This window comes from Teleopsis dalmanni, chromosome 2, assembly GCF_002237135.1.
Source record: "Teleopsis dalmanni isolate 2A chromosome 2, ASM223713v2, whole genome shotgun sequence".
Classification (NCBI taxonomy): domain Eukaryota; kingdom Metazoa; phylum Arthropoda; class Insecta; order Diptera; family Diopsidae; genus Teleopsis; species Teleopsis dalmanni.
In genome coordinates this window covers 158,002,367-158,025,706 of record NC_051847.1, presented here as the reverse complement: position 1 = coordinate 158,025,706, position 23,340 = coordinate 158,002,367, and the positions used below count along the sequence as shown (strand labels likewise).

Genomic DNA, 23,340 nt, shown 5'->3' with positions numbered 1-23,340 from the left:
TTGGTAGGTATATTTGAAGGTATATTAATTAGTTATATTCACTTTCATATGCCAATATAATATGAAAATGATGTATACTATTTATAAAATTAAGCTTGGAAATATTATTTCTGCCTACAAGTATATAGACTATATACATGACTATATAACCATATAGCCCAAAATTATAGCATTTTTAAGCTCAATTTTAAAATCAGTATAAAGCATCTTTGTTTTATAATAACATAATAAAGTAAATATATTAAATATAATTATAATAAAGTAAATATTAATAACTAATTAACATATTTTCGAAGAGCTTCAAGTATTTTGCAGTGCAGCTCTCAATCATCTTCATTTAGTTAAGAACACATAATATTAAATCTGAAACTTGGCAACTCTGCTATGTTTTCATACTGCTTCATTATCGAAGGCATACACCAACAAAGTCTGATATGAAAGTAAATACACAGGCACACGCTGAATAATGAGCAAAACAAAACAAAACACAATGCATACGAAAATGCAAAAAACATAAACTGTGTAAACAAGTTGTTGCTGATGTCAAAGAAAATTGGGTGAAGTTCAATTTACAAACAAATGTAAAAAAAACAAGATCCTCTTGACTGTAGGAATGTTCGTTGTATAAATTCAAAAAAAAATATTAACATAAAGTTTATAAGTAAACTTAAAAGTATATGGAAATTAATACTTATATAAAAATAAATTTATTACCTAACGATACTTTTATATTAGTTTTATATTATTATATATGTATTTCAGACATCAGCAAAGAAAATAAATACGATATCTGTATATTTTAATGGAAAGAAAACTTATTTTTCACTAATTCATTTTCGCGCCAAATCTTGTAAATCTTTTTAAAAGAAAACAACTTTTTTAGTTTTTTTTATCATCTGTAATTTCAACTTTTTTTAAAAACACGTTTTCTCCACTTTGTTTTGTTGTTTTCGAAAAAACAATTAATTATATATATACATATACATATTAAATTATAAATTTACTTTAAAGTAGTTTTATGAACAAAATTTTAACCAGAAAAAATAAAGAATCCGTCCCAATTGAATTGATTTAATAATAAAATAAAATGGCGAATTATACACTTGCCTGTGGTAAGGGAAGCAACGAAGGAATCTGCTATGTTCTGATGTTATTTTTTAATAATTTCTTCCCACAATGTGTAATAGAATAATATATATTATACTTTAATATACTTACAGTTATTGTTATTCTCTTTTCCCTATTAACAATTAAAATTCTTCTTATAGATTTTTATTGGAATATTTAAGTTTGGCTTCATTAAAAAACGTTCTGCTAACACTCGCGCACCATGTTTTTATGTTTTTGTTTTGAGCATTCTTTGCTTTTGTTATCGATAATTCTTAGTGATGGTAAAGTACTTTAAAAACGAGCTGCAGGAATATCGGTGCGTTCTTGTAGTTGCTAACGAACAATTTTAAAATTATTTAATTGAATTATGCACATAATTCTTATTCATATAAAAATATGCTTAAGTAGAATTATTTGTAATAGAAAAATATTAAAATTAAAGATCTGTACTAAATAGGTCGATGCATTATATAGTTTGAAATTATTTGTAATAAAAATATATTAAAATTTGAATTCTCTACTAAAAAAACCGTCTTATTATCATTGTTCTGTTTAATTTATAACTGATATTGTCCAAATTGATTAAGACATCACATATATTTAGTAACAACAATAACTAATTAGATAGTTATTAAACGAAAAAATATTATCTAAAAAATAATATCTTCTTAGTTAATAAGAGCTTTAAATTGACAATATAAAAAACACAGGAAAACGATTACTAAAACGATTAAATATTGGTGAATAATATAAGTCTTCCTTTTTAATAACAAATATGGCATATGAAATGTATTCGAAATATGGAAAAGAATTTTATTGCTTCTTACGAAAGAGGCAATAAAACTCTGTAAAGTAGATCCTATACTAGTTTTTATTGACGCAACACGTCTTAAAGTCCTACTCTAAGCCCAGAAGGGGGCACAATAGGCCCGATGATCGGATTGCCACATCGCCTAACAATAATATTCTAAGAAAAAGTCTTAAATTTATATCTTTTGTTATACTCATAGTCTATTTTATATTTATTAATGCTATTCAGAAACCGATTCACTTATAAAAATGTTGCGCTTTAGGTACCAATAATGTCGTATTTCTTTATGAGAACCCTTCCATCACGAGATATCTTGCACAAGGCAAGAACTTTTTCAAAAATATCTTAATATCACTGGTGTAAAGGAAATAAAGGATTGCAGTTTTATCAATTGCAATAAAGACATATCCATAACAAATCCACCAATCAAACCATAAAAAAAATTTTAACAGAAAATTGACTATACAAATATATATGTTATTTAAAATATTCAGACCGTTTAAAAGTAAGATTTTTATAGACATTAAACTTAATAGAAAACATAAACGGCATTATAAAGGTTTTTATAGACTCTCTTACAACAGACTTGATCGTTTACTTAAGGATTCACTTCAAACCATAACATTCAGATCACCGCTATATATAAGATATGAAGATTTTTTCTAAATATTATCTTAAGTAGTATAAAAAGCATTGACTATGACCGTAAAAAAAAATTAACACATTTTACTTTTCATTGTAATAATTATTTTTATAAAATTAACTTAAAATAATATAAAAAACTAAAATTAATTTATAATCAATTAACTAATTCTACAATTCTTCTATACTCCACGTCTACACTAGCCTAACTTCTGTAGGCATTTTTGGACATATACACTTATTCGCTTACACATATAAATTCGAGTTTGCATTCTCCCAAAAAAGTTTTGTCAAAATCTAACTGGTGTATACGCAGATTTCTGTTACGTTTAGTCTATTTTACCTAACTCGACATCAATATGTGCTATTTCCCAAACAAAATCCATATAAGAATAGGCTAAAGAGGTTCGTAAATATAAGTCTAAACATAACACTAGGATCTTATATCTTATACTTATGCATATAATAACAATAAATTTTACAAATGAATTAAACTATCATCTGTTGGACATTTTTTGCAGTATGTCCAAAAATTTTTTATCCATTTCTAATTCCGCTCTTGCCAATCTGTTTGCCTCTTTTAACTCTTCATGTATCAACGTCAACACATCCCTCTCCTTTTTCTTTTTTTTAAATCGCCTATCAGCTGTTATTGCAACCGACGTTTGTGTTGGAGACGACGTAGCTGCTGGGGACAGAAGTTGCGGCGGCGTTTGAGCTTGTGGAGACGGAGGTGGTGACGATTTAATTGCTGGCGATAGAGATATTGGCGGTACAACTGTTGGTATTATATCTGTTTGTGGTATAGCTGTTGGCAGTATGGCCGTTGGTGACGCATGTGGTAACCATATAGTTAATGGCGCCAAAGGTGGTGGTGATATTGCAGGTGATAACTTGACTGGTAGTGCTATATCTGTTGGTGACATGAGTGGTGCTGATAAAGGTGGTGGTGATAAAGGTGGTGGTGACATGGGTGGTGATACTGTAGCTGGTGACGACTTAAGTGGTAGTGATATATCCAGCTCCGAGATGAGAGGAGGTGATTGCGACTGTGTTTCTTGATATTGATTAATCTGCATTCGAAAATAATTTTGACACAATTTTTTTTAATTTTTTTTTTACTTATACTTACAAAAACAAAACTTTCATTGGAGGATGTGTGGCTGTTACATTCAAACGATTCAATTATATTATGAATTCTGTAAAAGTGTCTAAATGCTGATGGAGCTCCGCTATTATAATCCAACTTTTTCTTTTCAGACCTGCACAAAAAAGTTTATTTAGTTAAGAACTGCATAATTGTAATTTATGTTTTTAATAACCACCTGTATCTATAAGTTAAATTTTTAATTTTTGTAGTGATTTCAGTTGCATCCGCAAAAACACCTTTGCTTGCTAACATTTTTGATATATCACCATAGACACGACTATTTCTTTTAGCTTTTTTCAGTTCCGGCAACTTAAACTCCCACACATCCAACAGCACATCTTCGTCAGATTCTGTCCAAAGATGACGCCCCTTTTTCGCTTCCTGTGTAAATGAAAATAATTTAACAGTGTATTCAATAAATACAGTTAATTAATAATTTAATATGCATACCATATCATCTGATATACTATCTGATATACAAGGCGTGGGGATCTCATCTGGAATCGAATCTTGCTGTGAAGAGAACAACAATGTTAGTTATAAAAGTACGAGATAAAAACTGTAATGATTTGTATTGAATTAGTTAAGGAATTGATTGTTAAACCTTTTCCGGCTTCAGTTTTTTATTTATGGACTTTGAAAATGAAATGTAGCTGAACGTTTTAAGTTTTTTTTATAAAAAAAATATGTATGCATTTATTTTATGATTAACGTAAACTCAAATCAATTTTACGCCCAACGCATGATTAAGCAACGGGATTAGGCTTCAGCAGTTGATTGCTCTTATTGTATCTCAACTTTGCTATAGGAACAAAATGCAGTAGGTGTGGTAAGATCTGCCAATGGTTCAAGTCCAGTTGATTTAAGGTTGTAATAAATCAGGAAAAGTTGGTATTGTCATGATTTTAAATTTACTTGTCACCAGTTGCTTCTGCATTCTGCTCATGCAGTTGTTGACTAAAGTAGCTAAATATTGTTGCTTAATTATGCGTTGGGTATTTAGTTGCCAATTTACTGCAAATGCAAAAATCTACAAAAAGTCATCCCATAAATGAAACCATTTTTACTTAAACTTACAAAATTAAAACTTTCATTATTGGGTGTAAGATTGTTGCATGGTTGCGACTCAATTATGCTATGCACTCTGTTGAAGTGTTTAAATGTCGACGGTGCTCCACCATTCAAATCCATTATTTTCTTTTCAGATCTACAAAAAAGCTTATACTGTTATAAACGCATAATTGGAAATTGTGTTTGAAATAAATACCTGTATTTGGCAGTTAAATTTTTGATTTTATTATTAATTTCAGTTGAATCTGCAAAAACACCTTTGCTTGCTAGTATTCTTGTTATTTCCACAAGGACATTGCCATTCCGGTATGTCTTCTTCAAGTCAGGCAGTTTCTTCTCCCATACATCCAGCAATAGCTTTTCCTCAGTTTCTCCCCAGATGTACCGTGCCTTTTTCGATTCCTGTGTAATTAAAGTTTGTTTAAACAGCTTATTTGAAAAATCCGGTTAATTTATAAATAAATGCACACACCATTTCAGTTGATAAACAACGCAAACATTCGCACAATGTCCAGCTGAATAAAATTTTGACATTTCTTTTTGTATGGAACGAAGTGGAATTGAAACTGAAAAACAGACCGCACCAAAAGTTTTAAAAATACTGCTTCCTCACAAAGGAGGCGTTAGGAGAAAAGAGGAATGAGTTTTCGAAACTTGTTTGGTTCAATATAACTCAAATAAACAAAAATATGAACAATAATAGTGTATTTGTTGAATAGTAAATAGCATTGTAGTTATTAAATATCTGTTCATAAAGTATCTCTTCGGTAAGGTAAAGTGGAAGCAATACAAGTTTTTGACAGCTCTACTTTGCTTACAACAGTTAATTGCCTACATTTATGGCTTGCAATCGCGTTTACACTATCGCAATTATTTCGACAAAAATGCAGCAAGAAGCGTAATATTTCATTCATACAAAATTGAAGCCAGTAATAACAGTTATAATAAATAGATATTATTAATAAAACCAATATTTGGTTTCTTCATTTTGTTATAGTATCATCAACTATAAATATTTTTAAATTTGAAATGCATGTAATATAACATCCTGCAACCATTCTCTATAAATTGGAAAAAGTACGGTTGGTGCAAATTGTGACCTATTCCGTTAGTCCGTACGGTTCAAGAATTTTGGTTAACTGTTTATATTAACTTCGGCTAGCGCCCAAAGATTATTGAATAATGATATATTTCATGTACAGTTTGTCAACATTGTGTTTGCAAAACGAAAAAATGTTACAAATGTTTGTTAAATGCCCAATAAAAACGATTTAATTTTGAAATAAAAAAAAATTAAAAAGTTTACAATTAATTTAAACATTTTTCTTTTTATTAAACTAAAAATTAATCAAAAATATCGTTAGAACAATAAAATAATTCACAAAAACAAAAATAACACCAAATTTGTTGTGTCAACATTGTGTTTGCAATTTTGCAATTTCTTATTTTTAACGGGACAGAATACCGTTAGATGTGTCTGGGTTTTTCTGTTTGTTATAATATTCTGCAAAAACTGTTCAATTTCTTTGTTATTTAATAAAGTAGAGTGTTTTAAGTGAAGGAATAACTAGAATACACGTGATTAAATATGGCCTGTAAAAGAACAAATTCAAATAATATTGAGTTATTATGTTATAATTACTACCTCGGTAAATCTGCTAAGGAATAAAGTCTAATGTTTAATATTAGGTTAAGAACAATTAATAATATCATAAACAAAACAGAAAATGAGGATTGCATTAGTTTAAAACCAGCAGGCCACCGTATTAAACCATTGTCTGATCGCCATATAAGAAGAGTATTGCGAATAATTGATAAAAATCCTTGAATTTCCTTACGATCATTGGCATTAGGTCTGGAGAAGCTATTTAATATTGTTGTTAGTCACAAGGCAATAAGAAAAGTGCTATTACAAAACATTTATTCTTCGTAAGTTGCACGTAATACACCGTCGTTAATTGTTCAAAAAAATGAAAAATGATTTCAGTTTGCTAGCACACATTTAAAATATGTTTCAGAGTACTAAGATGATGTGATTTCTTGGGACGAAGTGGAAATCAAGCTTTATTATAATGCATGACCCACACAAACATGATAATAAAGCATAATGTCCCAGAAAATCACATCATCTTAGTACTCTGAAACATATTTTAAATGTGTGCTAGCAAACTGAAATCGTTTTTCAATTTTTTGAATAGATAACAACGGTGTATTACGTGCAACTTACGAAGAATAAATGTTTTGTAATAGCACTTTTCTTATTGCCTTGTGACTAACAACAATATTAAATAGCTTCTCCAGACCTAATGCCAATGATCGTAAGGAAATTCAAGGATTTTTATCAATTATTCGCAATACTCTTCTTATATGGCGATCTGACAATGGTTAAATACGGTGGCCTGCTGGTTTTAAACTAATGCAATTCTCATTTTCTGTTTTGTTTATGATATTATTAATTGTTCTTAACCTAATATTAAACATTAGACTTTATTCCTTAGCAGATTTACCGAGGTAGTAATTATAACATAATAACTCAATATTATTTGAATTTGTTCTTTTACAGGCCATATTTAATCACGTGTATTCTAGTTATTCCTTCACTTAAAACACTCTACTTTATTAAATAACAAAGAAATTGAACAGTTTTTGCAGAATATTATAACAAACAGAAAAACCCAGACACATCTAACGGTATTCTGTCCCGTTAAAAATAAGAAATTGCAAAATTGCAAACACAATGTTGACACAACAAATTTGGTGTTATTTTTGTTTTTGTGAATTATTTTATTGTTCTAACGATATTTTTGATTAATTTTTAGTTTAATAAAAAGAAAAATGTTTAAATTAATTGTAAACTTTTTAATTTTTTTTTATTTCAAAATTAAATCGTTTTTATTGGGCATTTAACAAACATTTGTAACATTTTTTCGTTTTGCAAACACAATGTTGACAAACTGTATTTCATTTCTGCTTTTAAAGAGTAGAATATACATAGTATATGAGGTTGCAGCTATGACAGTATGTATTAGTAGACCTGAACCCAGTAATAACAACATCAAACACATTCCTCTAGTTTCATTCTATCAACAAAAACATCAGCTTAAGATTACATACAGTCTAGAATATTCCAATTGTCTCTTAAGTTCCAAGGCCCTTCTATCTACGGTTTTAGCAAATTAATTTAAGTAGCTCTTTTTGCATACTCAATGGCTTGAGAATCGCGACTGCAAAAGCTTCTTGTATGCCAAGTCTATTTTTTGCCAGTTTATCATGTTTTCCGTTTCCCTCAATACTGCGATAACTACTGACCCTGATAAGAACAATATGCAATTTACTCAGTCTGATTAAGCTTTTTCTACAATATTCCAATTTAAAGCTTGCCAGATAAAATAGTCTGTGATTAGTAGCGTTTATACCTCATTGCAATCTATTGCACCTGAAAGACAATAGATCAGTAGATAAAACATCCAAACTTTTTTAATGTTTTATATATCTCTTTTAATGTATATCTACGCCATCTCTACTAACCGTCAATGAAGACTGCGATGTCGAAATTTATCAAGAGATATTTCATATTGCATGTCCTAGTTTATTAAATATCACTTTTGAGACAAAGTAGCCAAGTTATTCGTTTGGATTTTTAATAGACATTCATAGCCATAACCAACTTTATTGCACTTATTATAGCTTATTTTTATGTGTCGGTGTATTTGGCTTACCAGTAAACCACTGAATCTTACGATTCGTTCGTGTTTCGCCTTCACCACATTGAAGACGTTTAACGTTCCAGTTGGTATAGTTCAGTGCTTAGGTTTTACCGTTTTGACCCAAGTTAGTTTCAATTAAAAGCCTACTAGTCCCCAATACACTCTCGTTTCCCAAACAATCGCCTCTCACATTTTTGTTACCACGGGTTACCACAGAAACAAAATTTGGATTTAATTTAGAGCTACTTCAAGGCCCTGATATCTAATTATAACATTTATTAATCTAATACCTGGAACTTTTTTGTAGTTTTACTCCGATCTCTAAGATTCAGACGTAAACTTCTCAAATTCAACGTTATAAGTAGTCACTTAAAAGAATCGAGCGCTATTAAAAAATTATTAATACTAATTTAAAAAGATATCGATACACAACTTTGTGAATATTTAATTTTACACAATAAATTTATTTAATTTTAAACTCAATTTTGTAAATCTTTATTTACCAAACTAATAGAAAAAATTAATAAATTACTATTTTTATTTCAAAAAAAAAAAAAAATATTTTTATAATGTATTAATAAATTATTTCTATTTATGAAATAATATTAACCTATAAATAATGTATTTATTGATCAATTTTTTTTTCACGCTATTATCATATATTCGATATCCAAATACTCAATTGTTTTAATTAGTTATATATTCATTTCATTAGTAAGTTTCATAATTTTTTTTATATGAATAGTTGTATTTAATTCATTTTATTTATACATGTATAAATTATTAATTATGAATAGATTACGTATAAATTATAAATTATAGAACATTTATTGAATTTAAAATTTAGTATTTATGGCTACATTAAATTTTACAAAATATCATTATTTATTAAATTAAATTCTTTATTGATTTTTTTTCATAATAAAGTATTTATACATTTTATTTTGCCAAACTCAAATTACTTCATCTCACTTAGAACTTAGAAACTTAGAAACAGAATTCGTTAACAGAAAAGGTTTTCTAATGCAATATTCTAAAAATAATGAGTATAATAATATATAATATACAGATATATGAAGAAATGTTTTACATTTATCAATTTTATTTTATTTACAATTAAAAAATAAAATATTATCTTTTATATTATTTAAAATATTAATTATTATTTTTAAAAGAATTAATAGTATAATGTTAACCTTAAATATGAAAAAGAGGACATGTGGTATATATGTAAATACTCTAGAAATAATAATGTAAATAAGAAATAATAATTATTAATATACATAATTATTTTTATTAAATTCTTGATTTTATTTGCTTTAAAAACAAAATTAAAATAGAAGAACCTAATGTATGCGTATTATTAAAATATCAAGAATATTGTTATATATATGTTATAAGAAGAGAATATATGTTTATTCACATATATATTTGTAATATGCTATATGTTTATATTAAATAATAAACACATTTATAAAACAAATTCTATTTAATATTATTTTAGTTAATTTATATATGTATATATTACTTCTTTAAAATAAACAGGAAAAAATTAGTTGAATTAAACACAAAGTAGCTATAGCATATTAATATTGATTTTGGTTTGGAATTAATGGAAACTTTAATATACTTCACATAGGCAGTTAGAGACAGACAAACGCATATCTTTACATTGATTGTTCTTGATGTACTTAAGTATATAATAAAAAATTTGCAATATAGTTGTAGTATACTGCAATAGTTTACAAATTTCTTAATAAACCTCATATATCATTTTTACAAAATATTTATAAAATTTATTAAAATGTATATTATGGATGTATCAATATACCATATACATTACTTTAATATTATTTATTTATTGTGAAATTATGTAGTTATGTAGTAATTTATATTATTTATGATATTTAAAGCATAATTCACAAATTATTTATATTATCAAATAAAAATATATTAACATTTGTACAATATATAAAACAGAATCTAATAAAATTAAAATAAAAAAATATAATGACACAAGTATATAAAATTATATTAAATAATAAGATATATAACTAATGAAGAAGATTAAAACATAATATATAGAAATAAGTATAAATATAATATATTTTGTGGTTCTAATTTCCCAATTTTTATATATTTTGAAAAAAAATTAATTTAAAAATAATATTTCTATATATAATTACAATAATTTACTTCTTTTGCAACATTTCATGAGTTTATTAATTAATTAATTAATGTTTTCAATAGTCACAGAAAAAAATATATTAAATGTGACGATTCTCTCTTTTCACTTTAATTTTGTTGATCAGAAACGAGCGTGGAAAAAACATATCCACAGATGTACATTTTATCCAACGTATTCATCTAAATCCATTTAGTCTTAATTATCATATAAGAGAATACAATTAGTTTTATATTTCCTAATATTAAAATTCCAATATGTAATCCATAATGCATAATAACAGTTATGCTACGGTGGAATAGAAATCTGAAATAAAAAGATAAATAAAAATATATAAGGAAATTTCATTTATATATATTTTTTTAATACCTCCAAACATCTCACATGTCCTCTACGCTGTACTTGTAAGCTTCATCCTGTAGAGCGCGTTTACTGTTTTGCACATCAAACCATTTCTTTTCATAACCATTTGAGCGATCAACGCCATCCCACTTATGACCGGGACGTATGCCGAAGCGATTTTCTGGATATGGTCCCTCATAAATAGGTCTTTTTGGTTTATCGTCGTCTTGCTGACGCTCCTTTTTCCTTTTACGCATATACTCCAACATTGGATCCTCAACACGTTCCTGTTCACGCAAAAACTTATCCAAATCTTCGTCGTTTGCATAACGTGCTAAAGGTTTACTACTCTCGTACTTCTGATCTTCAGTGCGTTGGCGATGATCCTCGATTTGTTTAAGGCCTTTACCAAAACGTTCATATTGTTCTTTAAGTTTTTGTTTTTCTTCCGCTTTCTGTCGTTCAACTTCAGGATCTTCCGCTTGAGCATCTCGTGCACGTTTACCACGTCGCCCTGTACTACGTACTTTAACTTCTGCGTCACGTCCAGACACTTCATGCGACATATTGGCATACATAAGTTCTTCCTTACGACGACGTTCTTCAGTTTCTTTTTTCAAAGCTTTTGCATCTTGTAGACCTGCTTTCTTGCCATCTAAAGTTTTTGTTACTTTGGGTTTATGCGTTGGTGGTGGTGAGGGAGTGTGACTTGGCCTTGATGGTAATTGCTTGTTTAATTTTTGTCGACTTAACGAGTGGTCAGCAGAATTACTACGTTGTCTTATTTCTGATCGCCTTCTTGCTGGTGAAAAGTCATTATCATGTCTTTTTCCTCTTGCGGTATTTTCTACTTTTCTTCGTGGCGGTGATTGGTCACTGTCTTCATTTCTACCGCGCGCGAAAGAATCATTTGAGTTATCATATTTTTGCCTAGAAGGACTGTGATTTCTTCTTCTTGGTGGTGATTGGTCACTGTCACGCCTTTGTCGTTGAGGACTCTTTATTTTTCTAGGTGGAGATTGGTCACTATCACTACTACGTTTACCGGGACTAACTTTTCGCCTTCTTGGCGAAGATTGATTATTGTCCCGTGTCTGTCGTTGAGGGCTTCTTAAATTTTTTGTGGATTGCATACCATCATTTTTATATAGTTTATCTGGACTATAATCTCTTCTTCTTGGTGGTGACTGATCATTATCACGTCGTTGTCGAAGTGGATTTTGATTTCTTTTTCTTGGTGGAGATGGATCGTCATCACTTTTACGTTGCCTATTGGGACTATGTTTTCTTCGTCTTGGTGGTGATTGATCACTGTCACGTCTTCGTTGCTGAGCACTTTGATTTCCTTTTCTAGGTGGAGATGCATCACTATCACTTTTACGTTGCCTATTGGGACTATGTTTTCTCCGTCTTGGTGGTGATTGATCACTGTCACGTCTTCGTTGCTGAGCACTGTGATTTCCTTTTCTAGGTGGAGATGGAATGCTATCACTTCTATATTGTCTATTGGGATTACGATTTCTTTGATTTGGTGGAGATTGATCACTCTTACGATTTATATTTCGGTTTAAATTTCTAGGTGGCGACTGATCGCTGCTACTCCTTCGTTGATTATTTAGACTACCTTTTCTTTGTCTAGGTGGCGATTGATTACTATTAAGAGATTTATTTGGTTCTCTTCCTGCTTTTTTGTGCAATGGTAAATCACGTCGTTGTAGTCTATCAGAACTTCTTCTCCTTCTTGGAGATGAATAATCACTATCATATATTTGCCGTCTTGGACTCTCATATCTTTTTCTTGGTGGAGATTGGTCACTATTTGAAGCTACACTATTTTGGCGGCGTGATGAGTGTTCATTTGAATTTCTTCGGCGATGACTATCAGATGACTTTTTTCTCGGAGGTGACTGATCAGAGTTACTACTACGTTGTCTTTCTACATTTTTATCCCTATAATTGCATTTGCGTTGTGGTGATAGTTCTAAAGACTTACTTCGTCTGTTTCTATCATTAGCATTTTTACCTTTATTCCTTATAGGTGATAAAGGTTCTGCTTTTATTTCTGTTTTAATATTTCTCGACTTAATTCCCCATTTGTCATCATCGGTTTTATTTCTTGCTTGTTTATCAACATCCTTTTCCTCCTTTACTGCTATACTTCGCCATTTACTTTTACCTTCATCCGTGCGCTCCTCAACGTATTCACCCACAATTTGCGGTGCATCTTCTCCTGTTAGTAACAGTTCCTCGTCAATTTTAATACCACTTCCTGAAGCGCCAACATCATCATCAATGATTTTCACGCTAACGCCATGTTTTACCTTGTGTTTTTTATCCTTTTTTTTCTTTTTTGTTTTCTCGCCCGATAAATATTTCTTCAAATATTCTTTTTGATTAATTTTTGTAACACCATGTGCGGACATTATTTAAATTATTATTATTAAAAATTCACTTAACACATTAGCTAAAAAATGTACCAGTGAACTTGCATTTGACGCTAAAAATGTCAGCTGTTTGACAGTGTTGGTAAACGGAATATATAGAGAGCGAAAGTTTGTATATATTTTAATTTTCATTAAAAGTCACATCTAGTATGTACAAATCAAGAAAACCGTTTAGAAATTAATCGAGTTTACGCTATGATACATTTGTAATTTTTAAAGTTACATTAATAATCGACAATCAATAAGAACATAAGTTATAAACGCTAATATTTAAGCCAATTGGAAAAATCGTACTCCAATATGTATGGACTGATAAACAAACTCAATAATACGGCATTTATATTGGCCAAAAATGGCTCATTATAGGCAAAAAAAAATGAGAAGCAAATGGCTCATTCTGGCATATAAAATTTCAAGTGCGAATGCGATCCACTTCAGCACATTCTGTATGAATGCGTCCCAACGTAGTTTGAATGCATTCCAAATATGTTCCAAATACAAAGGAATACATTCAATATACCCCAAATAAAAGCTGTTCAATGCATTTTGACAGTTTGAGAAAGCTGTTTTTGATATATTTACAAAAAACGGTAAACAAATATTTGGTAATTGGATTTTCTTGAAAACGATGCAACTCTTTTTAGAACTTCTACTTCCCAAAAAGTAATTAATCGAAGTTAAAAATATGTTTTAAGTTCATATCGTAAGGTTTGAAGGCATATTTAACCTTCATGCAACATTTTTTTTAGCAAGTTGAAAAATCAGCTGATTGAAATGAGAACAAATGAAATACAATGAATGTAAATAGGGCTCATTCAAAATGAGCTATTTTCGACCAGTGTAAACGCCATATAAGATTGATATTTAGCAAGAGAAACTCATCTTAACTTGTAGGACAAAACTTAAATCCATAGGTATTGAAGTAAGCATAGACTCAAAGTAGAGTTTATATTAAAGTAAAACTGGAATTAACCGAAATGCACCTTTTTACATTTATTTTTTATTCATATATCTTGGGCTATGAGAAATTTTATTATTAACATCGCCAATATAAATTTGAATACCTGGCGATGATATTTTTTTTCAGTATAAAACTTGAACCCAGACATTCTAAGAAAGTTTGATATTTGGACAGTAAATATATGTAAACCAAACTTGGAAACAGGTGGGGAGTGGAGGAAAAGGCGATATTACAGAAGAAATGCGGACGATGTCGTTCAGATATGAAATCAGGAATTGAGGAGGCTTTTCTCTTGTTTTATGAAGTAGGTCGATAGGAAATTTAGCCGGTTGAAGAAATTCAATGGAAAAATTATGACGCCTGATAAATTAATTTCATACTAAAATTTAACACTTTCGAAATAAAGGAAATTTGGCTGTCTGTACATAGTATTAATATATGTAAATAAAATTTAATTAGAGTAAAACAATAAAAGTTTTTCAAGTAGTTTTTCAATTTAGTTGTTGTATAATTAACTTCACATTATAAACTATTTAAATTTGTTGATATTTAATATTTATAAAAATGCTCACACACGTACATACAATTTCTTCATAGTCCCTTGGCATTTATTATTATATTTGTTGTATTTACTTCAAATCGTAGCTGAGCATTGCGGTTTCAATCCAACGCTCACTTCTTAAACAACCCTGTACCAGATTTTTGTGCTGTTTGACAATAGTGATAAAAATATTTTTGTTTTGAAATCAGTAGTCAATTGTGATTGGTCGCGTATATGTCGTCTAGTCCGCTCCGCACATTTGAGATCGTGAATAAGTTTATTTTGGTTTCAAGAACATATTGAATTTTTCATTGAGATATTTGTGTTTACGAAAATAAGGTAATATTAAGTAACAAATGCAAGATTTTAAATCTATTAAAAATGTTTTCCATATTGTTCGAGACTGACAAATATAATTAAATAAATGTCGTTTAATCAAAAGTCTTTTGTGAAGTGATGTGGTTGCATCGATTTCGTTATTCTGCACATGCAGAATGATTATCGTGTGACAGTTAAGAGCCGACAGAGGGATTGATAACAGTGAAAGTGGATTAAATGAACGAAAACGATAGACAATTTTACGGTGTTTTTTTGTGTCAACTTTTTATTTGTGTGTGCAAAAGGTGTTTACATATGAATTAGAAAATATGATTAATATGATGTTTGGCTATTGTTTGTTTTGTTGAAATTTGCATATAATAATGCGAAATTGTGTGCGAAATAAGAAATAAAAAATAAACAAGTTACTTTTCGCGAAGTGCAGAGCACAGCCCATACGGCGCGGGCAAATTTTGCTCTGCAAAGAGTACAGTACAGCGCAGAAACGGAGCGCAAAACAAGTCTAATTAATGCTGCCACATCATTTGCATATCAATTTAAGTGGGACTTTTTATATGAAAATTTCGTGGAATTTTACATAAATTAATTATTCTTTATAAAAGGCCCTTGCTAATAACATTTTTCGGCGTTTAAGTACGTAATAGAGCAGTAATGTGACAATTTAAAAAAATCCAAAATAACCAATTTTAATTTATGCTAATTTTATGTGTGCACATTTGACGATGAGCAAAACAGCCGGTTTGGGGAATCTTCGTATCAAATTTTTAAGTAAATAAAATTATTTAAATTTGCTCAAACGGCTTTTATTGCTGTAAATTTAGTCTTTGGAGTGATGTATTTTTTTTTTTGTTTTGGCAAAATTAATTACAATTGCAGTTTTAATTTACCTTCTAATTGGTAATTACTTCAAGAACAGAGGGTTTGCGGCTGCGGCCAGGGACAACTAATGTCAAAGAATATCTTATTACCAAAATTATATTAAAATTCTTTTGTGTTGTTTTGATTGTGAATTTTATTCAATTTTATTCATAAATATTTCTTGAATATATTTTTAATTTTGTCAATGAAATATTCCTAATCTCTGTTTAACATCTTAAGCAACATATAATTATGAATATAAAGATTCTTTCTACGCTGTTTACATATAAAATTACTCGCGTCAACAATTTGTTTACAACTATGAGTGTTCACGGTCTTGGTTTTTTTTTGTTTTTTTTTGTATTAATTATATTAAATTTAAATTTTTCTAATTTCCATAATTGTTTTTTATAATTTTTATAAATACGAAGATTCTATCTTCAGCGTTTCTACTAGCGTCTAGAAAATATTTATAATTTGAGTATTCATGGTTTTTTTTGCATTAATTATAATTTAAATTTTTAAAATTTTTGTATTTGTTTTTGATTTAAACGTGACGACAAAACTTTCAACAATAAATTATTTGTATGAAAATTTTAAATCCGCTTTAAAAAATTTAAATATAGTTTAACATATTGGCAAATAGTTTGTGAAAGAAACCGTCACGAAATATTTTGTCTTTTTGTACTGTGATTCAGAAAATAATAAAAAAAAAATTGTTATAATGAAACTTTTTTTTTTTTAAATATTTACTACAAGTAATTTGTGTATTTTTTTATAAACATTATGAAAAAGAAATGTTGTGCGAAATAAAAAAAAAAACTAAACAAAAAGTTGGCTTCCCCTTTCTGGAAGCTTCAATACCCTTCACTTTTTGATTTTTATCAAAAATCAAAGTTTTGCTATTAATTACTTCCATTAACATTATATGGTCAGCGAACTTATTTTCTGTTTTATATTTTTGAATGAGATTCTGGTGCATTCCTCGGTTAAACTAAGGTTGGTATTGGGTTATAGGAACAGAACTAGCTATTTTACAGTCAAAACACTGGTTTTTAGTGGCACATTACATTCCCTAACAAGAATTTTTACAATAACAAACGTATTAGGTTCAATACTTAGGTTAAATTGACTATATGTAGAGAATACTTTAAAAGAGTTAAAATAAAGGATGACACGAATTAAATCTTTGTCAAATACTACATATAACACATGGTCCGCCTTTACAAGAAAAAAAAAGAACAAAGGAATCTTGTTTGCCCCTTACTGTTCACTACAGTTGTCATACTGTTAGGATATTAACTTAATGTCAAACATGCCGACAGGTTAGGCGATCCTTCCAGCAATTAACATTGTAGCTATGGTTCAGATGAATATATCAAACATCTAATCCGACATTATCTGTATTATTAAAACGTCAAAGCGTATAATTAAACTTTGGTCTTCCAGAAGTATCTTCAGTTATTATCAATATTTTTATTAAAGACATTACCTGTTTTATTAAAACGTCAAAGCAGTTTCCCACCTAATATGCATAATATATACTCTAGTAATACAGTAGATATACTTTTTAGACCTTAAACGATCAGCAGAGCTGTAACTAAATTTATCTTATTATTCAGATCAAATGTGTATCATTTATAGCTCTTCCACATATGGTCTGTGATCTTGCAAGCATATTGAAAAAGTTTATATACCCTTTATTTATGTACCTATATTAGTATGCAGGGTATTAAAATTTAAATAATGAACTTTTTTGTTATGCTTGTTTCATATTGCCTTCTTTCACTTTCTTAAGGTTTAATTGTATACACATAGATGCTTTGTTGAAAGTAAATTGTTGCCCGCTCGTTAGGTGGCGCTTTAAAAATGAATAGCGGAACGAAGATCAGCGGGGTCGTGTTTGTACGTAGCATGAGAAAAGAAGAGCAGTGTACCAAACAACAATTAACTTTGTTTACTCATTAAACCAATAACAAAATCGTTTTTTTCACTTGAAATGCTTGAAAATGAAATGTAATAAATTAGCACCAACTATCTGTTGTCTATGAAGTGATGTCTATATATATATATATATATACTCATAGCTATAAGTAATTTGTATTTTTTTAGTAAATATTGCTGTGTAGTAAAAATAAGACAAAGTAATTTAAATAAAAGGAAAAAAAATTGAAATAACTTTTACGTATATATGTATTTGTTATATATACATATTTATGTATTTGAAATTAATCTTCGATTCTTTGATTCATTATGAACTTGTATAAAATCTTGCGTCTGAACTGAAAATAATATTTCCAAGTGTTTCTTTTTTTTTTTTCAAACAAATAATATAAAAAAACCTTGAAAGTGAATTATTAGAAAGTATTGTTTGATAAGAAAGTATATTTCATATCTTGTTAATAGTTTTTTTTTTGCTTATGAACGTCAATATTTAAATATTGAATATTTTAGAATTTAAAAAAAATTATTTCTTTTTTTGGCTTATGAACGTCAATATACAGGTTTGATTTGAGAACGTTAGACTATAATAGAATTGAGGTTAATAAATTTCTGGGGTTGCTAACAACTGACCCTAATTAAACTGAAAGCGTTCAGTCTTTCAAACAAGGGTTTTGGCTTTGCAGATGAGAAGGAATTTGTACTCTACCTCATGTGTGAGTGTCCATCATTGTGTAGGAGAAAATTTAAAATTTTTTAGGCCCTTTTGCTTACCGACCTAACAGAGCTGTCATTTAACAAAATTAGGGATTTGGTCAAGTTTATAGATTTGTCAGGTTAGTTCACACGTTTACCTGAATGGCTGTACGGGTAAGGAGGAATTTGTACTGTACTTTATGTACCAGTGTCCATCATCGTGTAGGAGAAGATTTAAAATCGTTGCGATCCTTTTGCTTACCGATCTAACAGAGCTGTCATCTAACAAAATTAGAGATTTGGTCAAGTTTATAGATTTGTCAGGTTAGTTTACACTAACTGTTGTATGAACAACGGTAATCGTGGTATCACAACGGGTCATTATTTGAGTTTAAATAGGGTTTGGATAAATTGCCGCTACCTAACCTAGCTTGTTTATCCAGCGTGTCTTAGTGATATGGTTTTTTTTATTTTTATAAAAAGTCTTTTTTTTATTTGAAAACATTTTCTTGACTAACAACAGTTGACTAGTGTTTTCATTTTATGCCCCCATCTTTGAATATTATAATAAGTACAGAGTTGCGATCTTGAGAAAATACACCTTTACAAAATTAACATTTTTATTTTTTTATTCTATGTTGATAAAAATAGTTAAGTGTTCAAATACTAAAATATAGAAAATGACAAAACAAATAATTTTTTATTCCAAACACGGTGCGAAGACTTGTAGAGATGACCAGCATATGTAGATTAACCTTGAATTGAACAGCAATTAACAGTGTTTATTCAACGTTTTTTTTTTCAAATATTACAAGACAACATTACAATTAACATCGCTGAACACAGCTGCTAATCCCAATAGACAACATAATTTATCCAAAAATAACTTTTCTATCTACAGCTGTCATCTTGGCCATGTTCCCGTAAATCGAATGCGGGTTGCACAAAAGTTGACGAAAGCTTTTCAATCGTCACCAAGACTCATTACACGCTCATTGCCCGCCTCTATCTTCGCTGGCTTGTGTTTAACACAAAATAATTTATTATTTTCCTGTTCTAATTTTTTTTCACATTTTTTACAATAGACTTACGTTTAGCGTTTAACGTTTAGTTATTAATTTTTCTTTTTTAATTTGTTCATAAAAAGCAAATGCCCGTTCACATGTATTTTGTTTTTTTCTCTAAAAATAAGATAATACATATTAACATTTGTGTAGCACACACAGGGTCATCAATTCTAAAAGTAGCCACAGCCAACTTAAATGGCGTAAAGCTATGCTTCTGTTTCTACTGCTGCTGCTGCTGCTGCTTTTTTTATAATTGTACTTGTAATTGTAATTTTACTCGGGTTTAAATAAATGCCGTACACTTTGTACGTTGACCCTTATCAGTAGAGTAAAGTAATAGTTGGTTGCATTTCTAGAATGAGCATTTGAATTTCGAAATATCTAAATTTTTCTGGATACACCACATGCACGGACGAGCATTCGTTATCGGTGTGTCGTCTCTATAAAATCGAGTTTGCGCACTTGAATGTCACATGTAAGTAAATGCACTTTGCATATCTGTGGCCAGTTAGTTACTGATGCTCTTTGGCTTGTTGGCTCGCTGGCTTGCTTGCAATTATCGTTAATGATAATAACGATTTTCTTTATTCACTGCTAGTGATATTTTCTGCATATCACGGCAATTTAAAATGTATGTACAAATAAATAAAACGACGAAAGAAATAAAAATAATTTGGCATTTACACGTACTTTGCATACCTTAACGATTTCACGGAATGATTTCCTGCAATGGGGCTGATTTGGTTACGATTGTTATTCTCATAAGAATTGTGTATGTATGTGTGTGTGCGTGTGTGTTGTCACTTTCAAAAATCTTACCGCTACCTACAGCAAAGAGAGTGAGAAAATTAAAAATCGGTAACAATGAAAGACAACAACAACAAGACAATAACAGCAATGCTAGCAATGCCAGCGATACCAATAATAACAACAACAATAACAACAAAGTCTACATATCCACTAGTCTGGCGGAAATTTGTTTTCAAATTTTCTTGTACTGTGCCAGTCGAAAATCAACGTGCTTACAGTGTGGTTGTTTCGGCGAGTGCGTGTGTGCGGTAATTTGTCGGCACTTTGTGGAAAAAACAGTTACCGTTTGCTCGCTTATTTAACACTTCAGAGTGTAGAAAAGGATTAATCATTTCAACATGTGAATTCGAATGCGAATGCGAATGATAAAAATAATAATTTTAAGTTTAAAAAAAAATATAAAAGTGAGAATAGTTTTACATAAATAAAATTAAAAATATTAAAAAAGAAACAAATACATTTTTTTAAAGTAATAATAATAAAATTAGTTCTGATTTCTTTAATAAAAAAATTAGGTACGCACAACGTTGCTGTATGACACATTTGTTTGATGTGGAGGAAATGGCATATCGTGAGTGCTCATAATAAAACTGAAATTCAAATAAAACAAAAACAAAAACCAAACGACAACAAGAAGAAAAAAGAATTTGAAATCTATGCGCTGTTGGATTTCGTTTTGCGGTTTTTTTTTTGTTGTTGTACGTTGAAGAGTTTTGTATTATGGGTGTGCAATTTGCAGAAGAGTGTCTAGGGTGGATAGGGTATAGTTTTTAAACTAACATGACATGATAGATAGATAGATAGATAGTATGTACGAGAATACATACGATAAAACGTCATTAAATACATAAGTGGGCGCGCCAATAATTGAAAATTATTTATTGCAGCTCGCTGCGCGCTTTATATGGCAAAAAGTGTCCCCTTTACAAAATATTTACAAACTTTGTTTTGTTTTGTTTTAATTTTTATTGTCACTGTTTATTTATATGGAATTTTAAATTACAAATAAAATCTTATTGTTAAAATTCTATTAATAAGTAAAAATTATTTTCTCTAGGCCTTGATCGCCAGTTGTCATAACGTCATGGACGTCAAATATATTTGGAAATGGCAGTAAATGATGCATCCAATTGGATATACAATAAATTAAAATCGTTTAAAATCAGAAAAAAAAAAAATTAATTAAGCATAATTTGCTGAAATAAAATATATTGCACTAAAAAAAATTGTAATGAAATGAAAATATTTTAATTAAAAAATTATATATCGCAATTTTTAACTCAACTCAACACAAAAAAAAAACAAATAACATAAACAACAGCATAGCACGTAAAGTGCGTTACTACTATCTCCAATGATTTGTTGTTGTCATTGTTTTGTATGTAATTTTGTAATTTTGCTCTCTGAGAAAAAAGACACTGTTTTTTAGTTCGCTAGCAAATCGTATATTTATTTATATAAATAAGGAGCACACATATGAGAAGTACACACGAGAAGAATTAAGCAAAAAAAAAAAAGAATATTTTCAAGTAAAATAAGACAAGCATCAACATAAGAATACGTATAAACAAACAACAGCAGCAACATTACAAAAGGTCTCCGTTTTATTCTTCACCGCAGCTTGCTGCTGTCAACAAAGTAAGAAAAATGGATATGGGTGATATGGTGTGTGAAGTGTCAGCAGTAGTCCAAGCAAATACTGAATCAACAGCAGCGTTGGCTGAAGCAGCATCAGAAGCAAAAGCAGCGCCATCTTCATCGCCAACAGCATCAGCATCAACATCAGCAACAACAACAGAAACATATAACAAAAAGAAGAACAGAAGCACAACAAATAACAACAATAGCAATGCATGCTCAATTACAAACTCAACAACGAATATCATCATCGACACCATCTCCACCACCAATGTTGCTACTACTACTTCTGCTGCTGTTGTTGCTGTTGCTACTACGTATGATTGTGATTTTAACATATTGGATTTATGTCGAAACTGCGGCAAACCGAATCAAGAGCTACATTATCTCTTTCCAAATATTAATAAAATCGCTAATAAAAACACAACAGTCGTAACACCAGCTAAAACTACCTCCAGCGATATTTCAAAAACTACCACTACAAAAACGTCAACCAGTTCAACTGATGGTGATGCTTCTACTCTTGCCGCTGCTACTGCTGCTGCTGCTGCCGCTGCCGCTACTATTAATAACGTTTCGAACTCAACCGCGGCATCAACGGCATCAACAACAACAATAAAAACAGCAACAACAACATGCTCCTCCTCGCATGCAAATAGCATCGCTACTACCCGCCAAGAGCTGTTTAATATGGAACATATAGTGGAAGAAATGCAAATTTTTCAGTTGGGGGTAAGTAACATTGAATTTTCTTACTTTTGCATACATATGTGCTCTATGTGTTTTCCCCCTTATGTCTGTTTGTATTATATTTTCGCTTTTGTGTCGTGTTCTTCGCAAATAGACTTTTGCATATAAATGAGGGACAACACATTTTCACCGTTTTCTTTAAGCTTTTTTTTGTTGTTGTTGTTGTCGATATATGGTCTTTGTCCAATTTAACTTTTCTTTTCAGATAACTTTTTTTTTTTGATTTTTTTTTTCTAATACAAGAAATTTATGTTTGTTTTCTTTTGATGAAAAACGT

General features: G+C 29.7%; 4 protein-coding genes across 7 annotated transcripts in view; 1 reads left to right on the top strand and 3 right to left on the bottom strand.

The window, feature by feature from the left end:
• The window catches only part of LOC119678466 (protein CREBRF homolog), a 68,030-nt gene extending 66,700 nt beyond the window's left edge, over nucleotides 1-1,330 (bottom strand). The window contains exon 1 of the mRNA XM_038090304.1: nucleotides 1,219-1,330. The gene's annotated coding sequence lies outside the window, so the exon portion shown is untranslated. The remainder of the gene's footprint in view (nucleotides 1-1,218) is intronic.
• A 1,394-nt stretch (nucleotides 1,331-2,724) lies between these two features.
• On the bottom strand, nucleotides 2,725-5,335 carry LOC119685791. Its single transcript, XM_038100171.1, has 7 exons — nucleotides 5,257-5,335; nucleotides 4,981-5,186; nucleotides 4,791-4,920; nucleotides 4,164-4,226; nucleotides 3,889-4,094; nucleotides 3,696-3,825; nucleotides 2,725-3,636 (listed from the first exon to the last, which is right to left on the bottom strand). The coding sequence occupies exons 1-7, from the start codon at nucleotides 5,257-5,259 to the stop codon at nucleotides 3,061-3,063; spliced, it is 1,314 nt and encodes a 437-aa protein (XP_037956099.1). The 5' UTR covers nucleotides 5,260-5,335; the 3' UTR covers nucleotides 2,725-3,060.
• Nucleotides 5,336-10,752: 5,417 nt separating this feature from the next.
• Nucleotides 10,753-13,534, bottom strand: LOC119680485 (BUD13 homolog). The gene is made up of 2 exons (XM_038093308.1): nucleotides 11,046-13,534; nucleotides 10,753-10,982 (listed from the first exon to the last, which is right to left on the bottom strand). Exon 1 carries the CDS (start codon nucleotides 13,439-13,441, stop codon nucleotides 11,057-11,059), a length of 2,385 nt encoding a protein of 794 aa, XP_037949236.1. The 5' UTR covers nucleotides 13,442-13,534; the 3' UTR covers nucleotides 10,753-10,982; nucleotides 11,046-11,056.
• Nucleotides 13,535-21,944: 8,410 nt separating this feature from the next.
• Nucleotides 21,945-23,340, top strand: part of LOC119684113 (serine-rich adhesin for platelets) — a 123,626-nt gene continuing 122,230 nt past the window's right edge. For 3 of the 4 annotated variants that reach the window (XM_038098068.1, XM_038098067.1, XM_038098066.1), the window contains exon 1: nucleotides 21,946-23,045. In XM_038098068.1, the coding sequence (XP_037953996.1) occupies nucleotides 22,323-23,045 (723 nt within the window). In that variant the 5' untranslated portion in view covers nucleotides 21,946-22,322. Of the gene's footprint in view, nucleotides 23,046-23,340 lie in introns of all 4 variants that reach the window. The other variant, XM_038098069.1, reaches the window with a different exon arrangement.